The sequence below is a fragment of the Sciurus vulgaris genome (assembly GCF_902686455.1).
Source record: "Sciurus vulgaris genome assembly, chromosome: X".
Taxonomy (NCBI): domain Eukaryota; kingdom Metazoa; phylum Chordata; class Mammalia; order Rodentia; family Sciuridae; genus Sciurus; species Sciurus vulgaris.
The window spans coordinates 45,107,390-45,121,954 of record NC_136471.1 but is presented as its reverse complement, the minus strand read 5'-3'; the positions used below and the strand labels follow the sequence as shown (position 1 = coordinate 45,121,954).

At 32.9% G+C, this 14,565-nt stretch overlaps 1 protein-coding gene and 1 long non-coding RNA gene across 16 annotated transcripts in view; one reads left to right on the top strand and one right to left on the bottom strand.

The window, feature by feature from the left end:
• NRK (Nik related kinase) overlaps window positions 1–8,864 on the top strand; it is a 128,996-nt gene extending 120,132 nt beyond the window's left edge. For all 3 annotated transcript variants that reach the window (XM_079124950.1, XM_079124948.1, XM_079124949.1), the window contains 2 exons: window positions 3,287–3,426; window positions 5,763–8,864. In XM_079124950.1, the coding sequence (XP_078981076.1) occupies window positions 3,287–3,426; window positions 5,763–5,858 (236 nt within the window). In that variant the 3' untranslated portion in view covers window positions 5,859–8,864. The remainder of the gene's footprint in view (window positions 1–3,286; window positions 3,427–5,762) is intronic.
• LOC306651963 overlaps window positions 1–14,565 on the bottom strand; it is a 318,748-nt gene that overhangs the window by 265,954 nt on the left and 38,229 nt on the right. For all 13 annotated transcript variants that reach the window (XR_013761263.1, XR_013761264.1, XR_013761265.1 and 10 more), the window contains one exon: window positions 129–214. This is a non-coding gene — a long non-coding RNA (uncharacterized lncRNA). The remainder of the gene's footprint in view (window positions 1–128; window positions 215–14,565) is intronic.

Sequence of the window (14,565 nt, the reverse complement as noted above, 5' to 3'; positions counted from 1 at the left end):
TTACATAATTCAAATAGGAACTAATTCATGTCCACAATAATCTATAATTTTACTTTCACTCCCTTTGCTTGCAATTTTACACAAATGTTGAAAATGCTTGTTTTCATCATGTTAATTTGGGGGCTTACCTTTGTCTTAGGAAACTTCCAGTCAAAGAAGAGCAAAATATTTCTCTTCTGTATAGTCAATAGTGTTCCTTCAGTGAATGATGTGCCTGCAAAGAATCACATCATTTAGAAAAAGGCAATATGTCTGACCTCAATACCACTCAGATGGCAACGCAGAGGAAATTACCTTATTATCTTCTTTAGATCAGGACATCTTTTTCTTCCTAACCAATGGACTTACTACAGGGCTGAGAAATCCAAATAATTTTGAGATTGTTGTGCATAGTTTTGAGGCATGGTGACTATAGTTGTGATTGTAGATAGAGACCAGAATGCAAAGGAAAAGTAAAAATATTAGAGAGGGTAGAATGATTAAATGAAGAATAACTATTCCTGGAAGGAAGAGGAGTTTAACAAAGCAAAAAGGAAGCAAATAAATGAAGAAGGTAGGTGTGTGTGTGGTGTGTGTGTATAGAAAAGAACAGAGAAAGGAGAGAGAGATTGAAAGAGAGAAAGGTGCTTTGTCCAGAGAGAAGCTTCAAACCTCTGAAATCTCTATCAAATGACTGAAAATGATCCTCAAGTGACTTTAAGCACCAGTTTGAAGGAACTGATTTATAATGGACATTTTTTCCCTATGGGATGATGGCACTTTGCATTACATCTGCATAATCCTTTATTGTTTACATACATGGTTCAGGATTGTCATGAAAACCTGCTCCATTTTCCTCAGCAAGGTAAGAACTAACAGAAAATTTAAAGCCATTTTGATTGACAGAAGGTAAATGCTAACAGTGTAATTGACAGATCTCAGGCAAAAGAAAGTGAAAAAAATCATATTATAACCTTTATAGCAATGCTTTTATGATCAATATGTTAATTAGAAATGGGAAAAAGTTAATTCAGTTTAAGTTTGGAAACTCAAGATACATTTATAGTTATGCCACTAGATAATCACAGCAGCAACAGATCTTGAAAAGTCATCTTGTATAGCTCTTAAACTGAGGCAGGAAAATTTCTAACCTAAACCAAAAAGTCATCTTAAGTTGCTAGAATTTGAAAGACATCTACATATAAATTATAGCACTATAAACACCTTATATTTTGTTTAAGTATTAAGGATATGTTGAGAGTGTACTACGTCATAACACTGATATTAAGGAAATCAATTACTTCATTTTTCTTTCTAAAAACAATTGCTTTGCTTTTTAAAACTCATCCAGATCCAGATTTTCTGTATCTAAATTTTACATTTCCTTAAACTGTGATAAATGCCTTTGGCGATGAGATCAATAAGAATATTGCTCTGCATTTTCAAACAAATATACAGAAGCATAACAATTACAGAAAGTTTTACTAAGTATACCCACTTTCAAATCACGGAGTGGGTTCTATTTCAGAAAGCAAGCCAGCTCAGTAGCTTGGTTAAATGGCAGATTTATGTGTTTCAGAAGTAAGGTGGAAATTATGTGATGCCATATGAAATGTGTAGTTGGAATCAGTAAGTAGCCTGTGCATTATGTTTAAGAAGCTTTGTTCTGTGTGTGATTGTTGACAAAAATGCCCTTTTTAATGAAGTAACCACATGGGTAAAAAAAATCCATAGACTAAACCTATCATCTGTTCCCATTGCTCAGGTCACTGGTTTCTTCTTTATAAGCTAGAGTGATTGTAATTCTAGTTTGAAATAAAACTTATAAAGTTCCTGCAGGACAGCCACTTTCTGAATCAAAATATAATTTTAATTTAATTATAACTTTGTTATCAATTTCATATACAAAATTAGTTTGAATTACAATAATAAAGGAAGCAGAAGATAATAAATGTTTGATAATTTTATTTGAGAGATTCATTGCTCATACCATGCATATGAAAGTCATTTTTGCAGAGCAGACATGTCACATGCCTGTAATCACAGCGACTTGGGAAGCTGAGGCAGGAGGATCACAAATTCAAGGCGAGCCCTCACAACTTAGAGAGACCCTAAGTAACTTAGAAAGATGCAGTCTCCAATAAAAAAATTAAAAGGGCTGGGGATGTAGTTAAGTGGTAAAGTGCCCCTGAGTTCAATCCCTGATTTAAAACAAATTTGTTATTATAGAAGTTCAAAATTCCTTTATGAGTTCTTTAGTGTATATTTAATTGATACATATGTAGATTGGGTAAATTTGGTTTTTAACAAAGTCATCCTAGGAAACTTTGATAAAGATAAGGAAAACAATTAAAAGGCCTATAATTGTATCAAGCAGAATTTATTCCCTTCAAAAGAGAAAATAATGGGAAGTCAAATTAAGTAATAATTTCTGATGTAAATAAAGCTAATATAAAAATGAAAGTGCTTTATTTTGTGTTTTCTAGACTATTTTAACTTGAGTTACACATCTTGGTATTATATTAAGTGTCATGATTTAATTTACTTTTGGATATTTCCCTATAAAGTACATAAAGAATAGCATCTTGAAATTCAAACATTTAATGATTGTGCTGCTCCCAGTGCCATGAAATAACTTATAACAGCAGCTAACTGTATGGTTATCTACATAATTAGGTTTTCTGCTTTAAGGCAATTTTTGTCATAATCTGTATTGTCACAAAGTATTATAAAACAGGGCTAAAAGAGTTAAGATCTTAATAAAAATTTCCTGAGCAGGGAAATGTCTTAAGAGTATCAATTTAGCATTGGTTCTGCTTATAACATGGTAATTTATTCAATTATATTAAGATTGCTAAAGTAATTATTTGAACAAGTCATTTTTAACCCTTAATTTTTATGAATTAAATTTTCATGTATGTCACAAACATGAATCCTTATTCATAATCCTTATTAGGAACACTGTACCTCACTTAGATAGCTATTAAATGAAGAATAGTTGTGACTAGATTTGGATTTCTACAGAGTTGAATGAATCTTTGACATTTTCTGTGGCCTTAGAGAAAATGAATACAAGATTTAATAGAGATGTAGTGCTGGTCACAATGGTGCCTTAGAATAGCTAGTTTAAAAAATACTGTTGAACAGCAAAATGGCCAAATCACTGAGTATAGAAGTAGGGGGGAAAGGGATGGGTTAACCTGCATGGTAGTAATAAACTGTAATAATGAAAAGTTGATAGTGATTATAATCTACCACTGCTGGAAAGATTTTGTGGTTTTCTGATTTTTTTTCATTGATATTCTAGCTTTTGAGTGTACCCAACGAACCACAGGATGGGGCCAAAAGGCCATTGAAGTGCGCTCTATGCAATCAAGGGCTCTGGAAAGTGAGCTAAAACGCAGGTCAATCAAGAAGCTGAGATTTCTGTGTACCCGAGGTGACAAGGTATAGTTGATACCTTCAGTTAGAGTAAAAGTACAGCAATCATTGAAATTAACTAAAGAAATTTGTTTTTTACATTTGGTTATTTTTTAATTGGCATACAATTGATAAAAACAAATTTCCCTTTTCCAATAGAAATATGAATTTGGTAGATAATAAAATTCTGTTTCAAAAAGTCCTTGTTTTCAAAAAACGTATAAATTTCTTTCTAGTTCTGTCTTAAGCACAATTTATCTATTTTTTGGTTTATCAATTTAGTATCTTTGATACATAGTCCTTTACATATTTATATTAAAATAGTGTTTTTAAACAAAAGTGCTTGAGCAAATCTGTCTTTTTAAAATATTTTTGTATTTTGTTTTTGGCTAATGTGTATTAATTGTACATTTTAATGTGGTTCAGTGTGATATTTCAACCCATTCATACAGTATACACCAATTAAGTCCAACCTTCATTTATCTACCACCTCCACACCCTTCTCGACCTCTAGTAATCATTATTCTGCATTCAGAACAACTTTTCTTAGCTTTCACATATGAGGAAAAACATAGTGCTTGTCTTTCTGTGCCTGGATTATTTCACCTAACATAATGGTTTTCCAGTTCCATTCATTTTTTTTTTTTTTTTTTTTTTTTTGCTGCAAGCGAGAGAATTTCATTCTTCTTCATGGCTGAATAATTTTCCATTGTGTTTATGTACTACATATTCTTTATCCATTCATCAGCTGATGGATACCTAGGTTGATTCTCAAGCTACAGTGAATAGTCCTGCAATAAATATAGGCATACAAGTATCTCTTTTGTGTAATGATTTCATTTCCTTTGAGTTTATATCCAGAGGTAGGATAGCTAGGTTGTATGATAGATCTATTTTTGTTTTTTTTTTTTTTGATAAACCTCCACACTATTCTCAAAAATGAATATACTATTTTACTTCCCCAATAATGAGAGCTCCTTTTTATCCACATCTTTGTCAGCATTTTTTGTGGGAAGGGGAGGCAAATAAGTCTTTTACAACTTTCAACATAATCCAATAATACAAAAAGGAAAAGGTTTTTATGTTTTCAGAGTACCTAATTACATGATAACTTTTATGCTTGGTATTGCACAAGTTATCAATACATATTCACAAGTGGCTATTATGAAGTCTACGTTGCAGAAAAGAAAAAATAAAATCGAGATTTGGCGATTATTTCTGTTATTTGATCAATTTCAACAATTATTTCAAATAGCTAGATGGAAAAGTACATTGCTCAGAACCATTACCATTCCTACATATTATGGTAAATAATAGTGTGAAGAAATAATCCTAATAAGAAACTTTCCCATTTAAAAGACATTGCAGAGGTTTCAAGTTATTATCACAACAACCAGAGTAAAGCACTTCAAATTAAGGAAGGATGCTGATTTTCAATGTAAAACAATGCAATGTCAAGAACCAGTATTAGAGGCCACACCAACCTCCTATGCAGTCCTTGTTCTTCCAGCTAATCAGGAATGAGAACCTGAGGAGTTTGATCTTTCTGAGCCTTCATCTGAGTTTCTTCATCTCCAAAATAGGAATATTAATAATTACTTTGGGAACAAGTGTGAAAGTTCAAAAAATATGTACATGGCAAGCATCTTACAAGAATGTCTGGCACATAAAATATGTGAAGTCAAGTAGCCAGTGTACCTTATCTTCATCATCATTATTATGTCTCATATTCTCCTAAGGATTTATCCACTGTGGATATCAAAAAAATTTAGTCCTAACAAGGGGACCTGTGCTTGATATTTATGTCCATGCTCTGTTCTGAGGAGCAGTACATGTTTATCCAATATGTCCCACTGTAAGTCATTTGGTGTGACTCATTAATATCAATGTAGTGGTCTCAGTTTATTTCACTGAAACAGAAAATTGCAGCAAGCAGAAATTTTCAGTGGCTTCTTAAACACTAAAAGCAATAATAAATAACATTAGAAAAATTGTCCTTTTATGAAAGAAATGCCAACTTGATGAAAAGTAGATTTTTAAATTAAAAAAATAAAAACTAAACAAAAAATCAGCATGAGTCTCACCTACAAAATATTTTATTTAAACTGTGTGAATTACAATTTTTTAGAATATAGGGAAGGTTATTTTTAAGTATGTAAGTTAAATTCCAAATTACTTAAAAATTTTTTCTGTGGTTGGAGGAAAATGTGTTCCAAACAACAGTATGGCTTAGTATTTTAATTAGCAAATGCAGATAAATTGAAATTTTAACTATGTACTAGTACTTAACACTTTTGTTTATGAAATATCTGGTTACGATATATTAAATATCTACTGATGGTGTCTTTCTCTTTCTTTTAAAGCTGTTCTTTACCTCTACCCTGCGCAATCACCACAGCCGTGTTTACTTCATGACCCTTGGAAAACTTGAAGAGCTCCAAAGCAATTACAGTGTTTAAAAGGTTCCAGTGATTTATTACATTTGTAAACATCACATATATACAATTGCATCTTCAGATTTTAGAGATTAAAATGAGCATTCAATTTTATTGTTAGAGAAAAATTAAATCAGAAACTTTTAATGTAGCACAGAATAGTTTTAATGAGAAATGTAGATTTGCATATAAAATTAACTATAGCAAGCTCTATGTTCTCCAGTGGTGTACAATATCTTTTGCACAAACTTTGTAACTTTTGTTACTGTGAATTCAAACAAACTCTTAGGACACTTTGGACAGTATCTGTATTCATATTTACAACATGGAGTAAAGAAACCTGTTATGAATTATATTACAAGCACCATTCAAAAGAACTGACCCTGAAAAGGTTTCTCAGAAAGATAAAACCAACTACATGTAATTTTTCTTATCATATTAAGAAACAATGGTTAGATCATGAAACAAAAATTGTAGTGAATATTTTATAACACAGACTAAGGTTGAACGACCTGCATGCCCAGAGAAAATTATAGTGATAAAGAGGGGAAATTCATTGATTTTCTCACAATTTAAGCCCACAGTTAGAGACCAGTTATGTTCTTTTCACTCATGTTAAACTGGTTTACTTCTTAACACGAAGAATGAAAGCCTCAGATGCTTAGTTTTTCTCACAACCCCCAAAGATGTGCAATAGCTATTTTTACATACCACCAAATAATACAATTGCAAGCCTGAATGCAGGACTGAACTCCAATACATATGTACTGTAGAAAGAGTTTTTGTTTTTGTTTTTTAAATACTTTAGGCGTCAAATTCTATCCCTAAGATTGGTTGACTTTTTCAAAATTATCTAACAATAGTAGGACCATCAGACTGCACCAAATATTTGCCCTAGCCCAGATTAAACTATTTTGCAATTTCCTTTCATTTAGTAAGCAAAATAAAAACAATAAAATATAACAAAATTTTAACTGCTAATCCTTCATATTTTCAAATTTCTATTGCTATGAAATCAGAAATTAATTTGAAATTATTGCAGTAGTGATTACATATGTAATGACTTAATGTTGTAGGTAAAGAAATGACAAGACTTTTAAAAAAACACAACCTTCATCATATATCTAAGTCTACAAAATTAGAGTACTGAATGTCATGCTAGCCCATCACCCATATATAGACGCCATAAATAGGTGATGTTTGCTCACCTATGGTAACTACTACCTGGTGAAAAGCATGATTTCTGCATATCCATCCTCAGTAGCATGGTTAGTTCTGGAGCAATAGAGAAGCAACAGAACTACCACAAAGTATACCTCATTAATAATTCCTCTAGCTCTGTTCAAAAACCTGAAGATAGTGCTAGTGGGAAAATAATTTTCAAACTACCTGGTTAACCAAAATAAAAAGCAGCTGACTGTGTGATTTCATCATAGCACACTTTGGCAGCACTTTACTGCCAGAAATGAAGATTTGGATTTTCCTAACAACTTTTATCAAGAGTGTAGTAGCTCAATGTTAAGAATGTAGGAGAACCTAAATCCACAAATTAACTTAATAAATGTGATTCACATTTCTGTTACTGTGACACAATAATGTGATCCTAAAACTGACTTATCCTTGAGTGTTTACAACTCAAATGACTTTTTAAATGCAGTAGTTTTTTTTTAAAAAACAACTTTTATGTCAAATTATTTCCTTAGAAGTAGTCTTCCTTATTTTAAATTTGTACACCAAAAGGCCACGAGGGAACTTTGTGCAAGTACCTCATCGTTGAGCAAATGGAGCTTGCTATGTTTGAATTTCAGAATTTTTTCTCATTTAGGTAGTATGTAGAAAAAAGTATTTTAAGGAATTCATTTTTTCTTCATAATATTTACTCAGTGTTAAGCTTAATAAGTTTTATCTTAAAATCATATTTTAAGGCAGTAATACAGTAAAAACTATTTTAGGAAGTCAACTCCCATTTATATTCTGTGGCAGTTATTCCAGTACACATACACAATAATGAATGGCATCTACAAAGTCACCCCGAGGTATCCACACAAGAGAGATTGTAATGTGTAACTGAGCTTTAATGGATAAAGTATTACTGAAGAAAGGAAACTGGGCACATATCAAGAAGAGGATTGAAATGTTAGTTAACCAAACAGAAAGGACTGAAAATATTTGAAGTGGTTCACAGGTAATGACTATTTCCAATTTTGATGTAAACTGATATGGAATTTCCACACCTTTTGCCAGCTGAAAGAAGAAAGTGAAGAGACAATGAAATTTCATAGTCACTATACTTTGTGACAGATAGAATAAATTATATCTATGCTTTACCTTTGTAGCAACAATACCTAGAAACCCAGCCCATCACAGAGATATATGGAAGGCGGCTTCTGTAAGCCAATTTTCCTAGCCCTATGGTTTGAAGCATGAAAGTTCTGGCAGGTTGTGAGCAGCACTGGTGATACAATGTGGTTTTATTTTAGTGTAATTTACTTTTTTTCATTAAAACCCTTGTTCAAAATAAGAGGTATAATTGGAAATATTTGAAAACTAGAAACTGTTGGATGAATAGGGCTGATAAGAAAACCTCTGAGTGGTTGAGTCAGTTGAAGTAAGGTAAGATCCGCAAAAGAACAGAACAGAGAAATAATCATTAGATATTAAAGCAAGCAAAACAGAATCACACATGCACTCACAGACAAACACACGCACATGCACACACATTAGAATGCATAATTTTAATGTTTTCCATACTACCAGTTTTGAGACAAATTAATGTGTTTTCTGCCAAATTCATTTACTTGAGACACTATAAAACTAGGAATAATGCCACACACATTCAATGGGATATTTTAAGTACTCTTCAATTTCTTTCAATAAGTGTGACTATTTAAATCAATTTGTATTCAATCTATACTCTGAAAATATTGAAACAATCTTTTGAGAATGGTAATTGCTTCATCAGAAACTCTGTAATGAATCATTGTTCAACTTCTAAAAATAAAATTATCAAAAGTATTGATTGGTGTCATTATTGAAGTGTGTTTGTCTAATGCCTTGTTATTAGGACTCCTTAGAGGAATATTCATTTCTTTAAATTATGTAATAATGCACTGATTAGAAGATGCTAGAGGTTCTGCCTGGTATTGAAGTAGGAATTCTGGCTGAAGAGGGGGATATTAATCTGATTGAAAATCTTTCCAGCTAAAGTAGAGAAATTAGAAATGGATAAAATTTCTTCTAAATACATGAGACTATACACATAGGCAGACTCACATGGAATGGGTAAAACCCAGGCAAATTTTAATACTGTTTCCCTCCCGTTCTCACCCCAGTATTTTCAAGTCCAGTAGAAAGAGGAGGAACCTTATTCAGAAAAGAGGCATAAATATTTATGTTTTCTTGGCATTTATGAAAGAGTTTAGTGCAGGTTGATGATGGAAAACAGAAGACGACATCAGCATGACAGGCTGTCAGTGAAGATTGGAATCAGAGGGAAATTACTTCTCTCAGCAGATGTCTCAGCAGTGACACATTAGAAGCAGGGTCCCATGTACTTCATGTCATTTTAGGGCATTCTGGAGAGAGGTTCATCAGAATTTCCCATTAGTGCCAATTGGGTATGGGCCTAATTTGTCAAGAGAAGCCAGGCATTTAGGAGCTTGGCTTCATGAACACATTAAGCTTCTCCAGGTTTTTAGAAGCTAAATCCAATTTGATTCACTACAATCAAATTGATACATCCAACTTTATACATAGGGCCCACTGATTTCTACTTCTTAAAATGACAGATTTATGAGCCAATGATAAAAGTGTCATCACAAATTACAATTAGATTGAACACAGTGAAGCACTGAAGCTGAGAGTGTCATCCTGGGAACCCATTCCCAAACCATAGAGATGGGATAGTTCATGAATTGAAGAACATTAACTGTTAGTAACTTTATCACTCACAAAGGGAGCAGCAGGTTTATAGGCTCCAATGCTGCAAATATAACTGAACTTTTTCCCAACACTGATTTCCAATCTCACAGCACTTTTTCATATAGAGGTATCTTAAGACAATAAAGGCATTGACTGTGACTCTCTTTATTTCCAACAACTGAATGGTAGAAACTAATAAATTAAGGTTAAATATATTCCAGAAAGCATTGTCACATGTCATGTTTTTTGTAGATCACAACCATGTCAACTGATTAAAAACTATTGTTCCAGAAGGAGGAAAATGAATTCTATATGGATTTAAATTTTCAGGAGTTTGTCTACAATCAAACTGTAGATAAGTACAAAATCAGACTTGGGATTAATTTTAATTTGTAGCTTTGCCATCCCATATGTCAATGTGCCTCATTTGGTGCTTAACATACATTTTCAATTAAACATGACAATTTGACTTTTTTGCTTGGATTGTCCCTTGTGCTATTTTATTTACAACCACTTAAAATGAACAAATTCATTCCTTGTCTCATGAAAGTATCATCTGTATTCTAGTGACCAAAGGGCCATAACATATTGTGATAATTTCAAAAGATTTTACCTCATGAATATGAGATTAAGATTGTTCAATATAAAAATTCTCTTTTAAAATTTAGTGTATCTTTAAAAGGAACACAAGAGAGGCCACTGTGACCCTATAGTAATAGGGTCAAGCTTCTTGAGTAATGACAAGCTTCTTGAGTAATGACAATGATCATTTGGTAGCATAAAAACAGCACAAAAACAAGATATTCAACTGGATGGTTTACACAAATATTTGAATTGAATGTGATTTACTTCACAAGATAACACATTATATTGCAGTATGCAGAGATATATATAAGGATCTTCAAAGTTATTCAATATACTTTTCATCAAATATTTTACATTATAAATCCATAAAATCTCCCAAGCATTCCTTACTTAAAGGCATGTTTCTAGTACCTAAAAGTGCCTGACTTAACAGGTGGGAAGGTAGTCTTTAAAATGCATGCCAAATGGAATCATCTATCCAAAAGTGTCCAAAACTATATACAACAGTAGAGTCTTGATAAAACAGAATGAATTTGCCTCTCACCAACCTATTTCTGAAATTAGAAGATAGAGATGCTAGGCCCAGAAAATCCTGGCTTCTTTTGACATGAAAAGGAGGTTCCAGGGACTTGGAAGCAAAACCTGTGGAAGTCCTGTCTTTTGTGCTAATGTACCCCTTTCCTCTTTTAAAAGATTCCCTCCCACCAAGAGCTTCTTGAGTATACAACCTTTGAAACAATTAAGCTTCATCTACCTTCCCTCAGAGCTGGCTTTAAATAAAACCCATTTTCCTACCAATTTGACTCCAAATATTTCTGGAGTACTGAGCATAATAGCCTAGCCTCTCTCCTCCTGGGTGGTATTTGAGTCAATCAATACCAGTTTTGGCAAATCATTCTAGGAGTAAAACTCTGACCGAGAGCATATATTTTGGGCCTGTAGAGGTCTCTGAGGGGAAAAGAGCTTGGGGCTGAGATGCTTTCAAAACTACCTGAACCTGCAGTTGAGAAGTCAGGAAGGGTCTCACAGCTACCCAGAGGTATTAAATCCCAGGGAATTTGTCCTTTTCCTTCCTGCCATTCCTTCTCCTACTTAAAAATTGCTTCACTGATGAGGAAATCAAGGTTATTGGTAATGGTCTACAGGACGTTGTTGGCAGTCTTTAGGGTACACACTGAGGATTTTGGCTGCAGCAATTGAGTTTTTGGACCTTCAGTGGGTCATTTTGCAATACCAGCTATTCACCCTCTGGGCTTGAGTGAGCTATTTGGAACTTCAGCTGCTTGGAGCTTGAGTGAGCCCACCTAAGTCATTGACTTTTTGGGTATTGGTCAGTAAGATAAAAACTCAGAGTTCATAAGAATTTTTCCATTAATTATATTGCTTGGGAGAGTACTCCTTTGTTTGGGTTAGTTTTGGAAGATTATATTATGGCCTATAAATCTGAAAGTGCATGCTGTTGTAATCAAACTGTTTCATGTTTATTAACTTGACAATTGGCTTCAACAGACTGTATTCTGATGGCTATGGGTACAGATTTATCTACAAGCATAGGGGATTCATTTGCAGAACATACCCCATTCCTGGGTTACAAAGAATTTCAGGAATATCATGCAGAATATGCATAAGGGTCCGGTCAACCCGCACATTAAGTTAACCCCATTCATCCCTTGGTGTGTACAGTTTTCCTTGCAACATGTAAGATGGATATTCTGGGCCACTGGTAACAGTGGGAAGAAACTCCAAAAAGTAGCACATTTTACTTACTCAAAACATTTGCCAAGCATGGTCTTTACTTCAGGCCTCAGACGAATCTCTATCAAAAAGGAATGGACTAAATTGATCTGTAATGACTTTATTTGAGCTCTTGCCCCCTCCCGGCCCCATGATTTCACTTCTTTTGGCTTGCTTAAAGTATATCGTTATTTTGCTCTATCTAATTAAGGCTTTAAATTTTCTCTATCTGAGGAATTTTCTGTCTCTGAAAAGGAAACTTTTCAAAACTTTTCAAAGCTCTTTAAGACTGCCTAGATTTAGTCTTTTTTATTTTTATTTATTTTTACTTTTTACTTAATTTTTTATTTTCAGACAGGGTCTCACTAAGTTGCTTAGGACTTCTCTAAGTTTCTGAGGCTGGCTTTGAATTCCTGTTTCTGCCTCCGCCTCCTGAGAGGCTCTGGGATTATAGGTATGTTCGACCACACAGGCTGCTGGCCTTAGTCATTAAGGTGAAAATTTCTAACTGGTCTCAACTTTGGGAATGTAAATTTGAGACAAGGGATTGCTCTTAATATCAGTTCCACAGTCTGGTTTTTAAAAATAGCAAATAATAAATCTAAGCTTTAAAGTTTTCTTCTATAAACTTATACGTTTTATATGCTTGTATAGTATCTGTTTGCATGATACTAAATTTAATTACAAAAATTGGCTTAAATGCCTTTTGATTCACATGACTTTAGGAAGCCTGTAATCATCAATTTTAACTTGCTCATAGTAAGAATGTCTTTAAAATCTAGTAATTCATTTCTCTGGACTGCTAACCAACTGGGATATTTGTCTCTACATGTTCAAGACAGAGAGTTGAATGTTTTCTATATACAACAACCTCTTTAGGACATTTTTGGCAAAAATAACTTAAAACATAAACTATGCTTGAGTTCTTGAATTATGTATAGATAGATGTTAAAATTAGTAAATTAAATAAATAAAGCAGGCATTTTGAATTATTAAAAGTGTAGCTTTATAGATAATTTTGCTTTTGCAAGGAAACCTTAATCCAGAGTGAAACACCTCTGAAATATTCTGTTTTCTTCCAATATGTGTATAATTTATACACAACATTCATGGATTATCTAAAATATTAATCGTCTGACAGATTTGAAAATTCACTAGAGAGCCAATGTTTTCCTTGTTTCTGATATAAGACAAAGGAGATAACAGATGACATTGCATACACTTCTTAGGAGGTCCTGATGGGATTCAGTCCTTACTACCTGTAGCAATAGTTCAACAATGATAAGTCGCATTTCTTTTAAATTTTCCAGTTTACTAGAATATAAGCTTCAAAATGGTTGCAAATAGATTTCTGGATTTCAGAGGGATCTTTTTTAATATCCCCCTTTTCACGTCTGTTTTTTATTAATTTGGTCTTTCATTAGTTTTTCTAAATGTTAGCAATCTTGCTTAAATACTCATACATATCAATCTTTTTTAAAGAACCAGCTCTTTGCTTCATTGATCTTTGCATCATTATTATTGTTATGATTATAAGTGTATAATAATTATACAGAATAGTTTCATTGTGACATGGTCATGTATGCACATAACATAATTTGATCAATATAAATCCCCAGTTTGTTTGTTCCCTTGTCATTCTTTCCTCCCTCCTCAAATCTCCCTCCTCCACTCTCCTGACCTTCTAGTTTCATAAGATCTCCTTTTTACTTTCTAGCTTCCACATATAAAAGAACACATTTGATTGTTGACTTATTTTAGTTAACATGATGTTCTCCAGTTTCATTCATTTTCCTGCAAATAACACAATTTCATTCTTCTTTATGGCTGAACAAAACTCTGTTGAACAAAATTACTATATATATATATATATATATATATATATATACTTATGTATAGTAATTGTTATACACACACACACATACACACACACATATATAAAACAATTTCTTTATCCATTCATCGCTGGACAGATACCAGTGTGAGTCCATGATTTCCGTATTGTTGTTTGATTCTCTGTTTCACTAATTTCAGTTCTGATCTTTGATTTTTTTCCTTCTACTATTTTTGACATTTGTTTGTTCTTGTTTTCCTAATTCCTTGACATGAATCATTAAGTATTTAAGTGAGATCTTTCTGAATTTTATTTAATGTAGTCACTTAAAACTATAAATGTTCCTGTTTAAATTTCCTTTGGCTACATTCCACAGATTGTGATATATTGTGTTTCTATTCTCATTTGATTCTAAGATTTTCCAAATTTCTCCCCTGATCTCTATGGTGATATTCTCATAAAGCAGAAGTATATTATTCAACCTCCAATTTTTTGTGTAGTGACTGTATTATTTCTTACTACTGATTTGTAATATCCATTATGCTTTCAAAAATGAAGGAATTTTTTCTGATTTTGTATTTGCTCAGACCTGCTTTGTGGCCTAATATATGAAATTCTCCTTCATATCCTGCATTTTTTCTTAGTTCATTCCTTAGT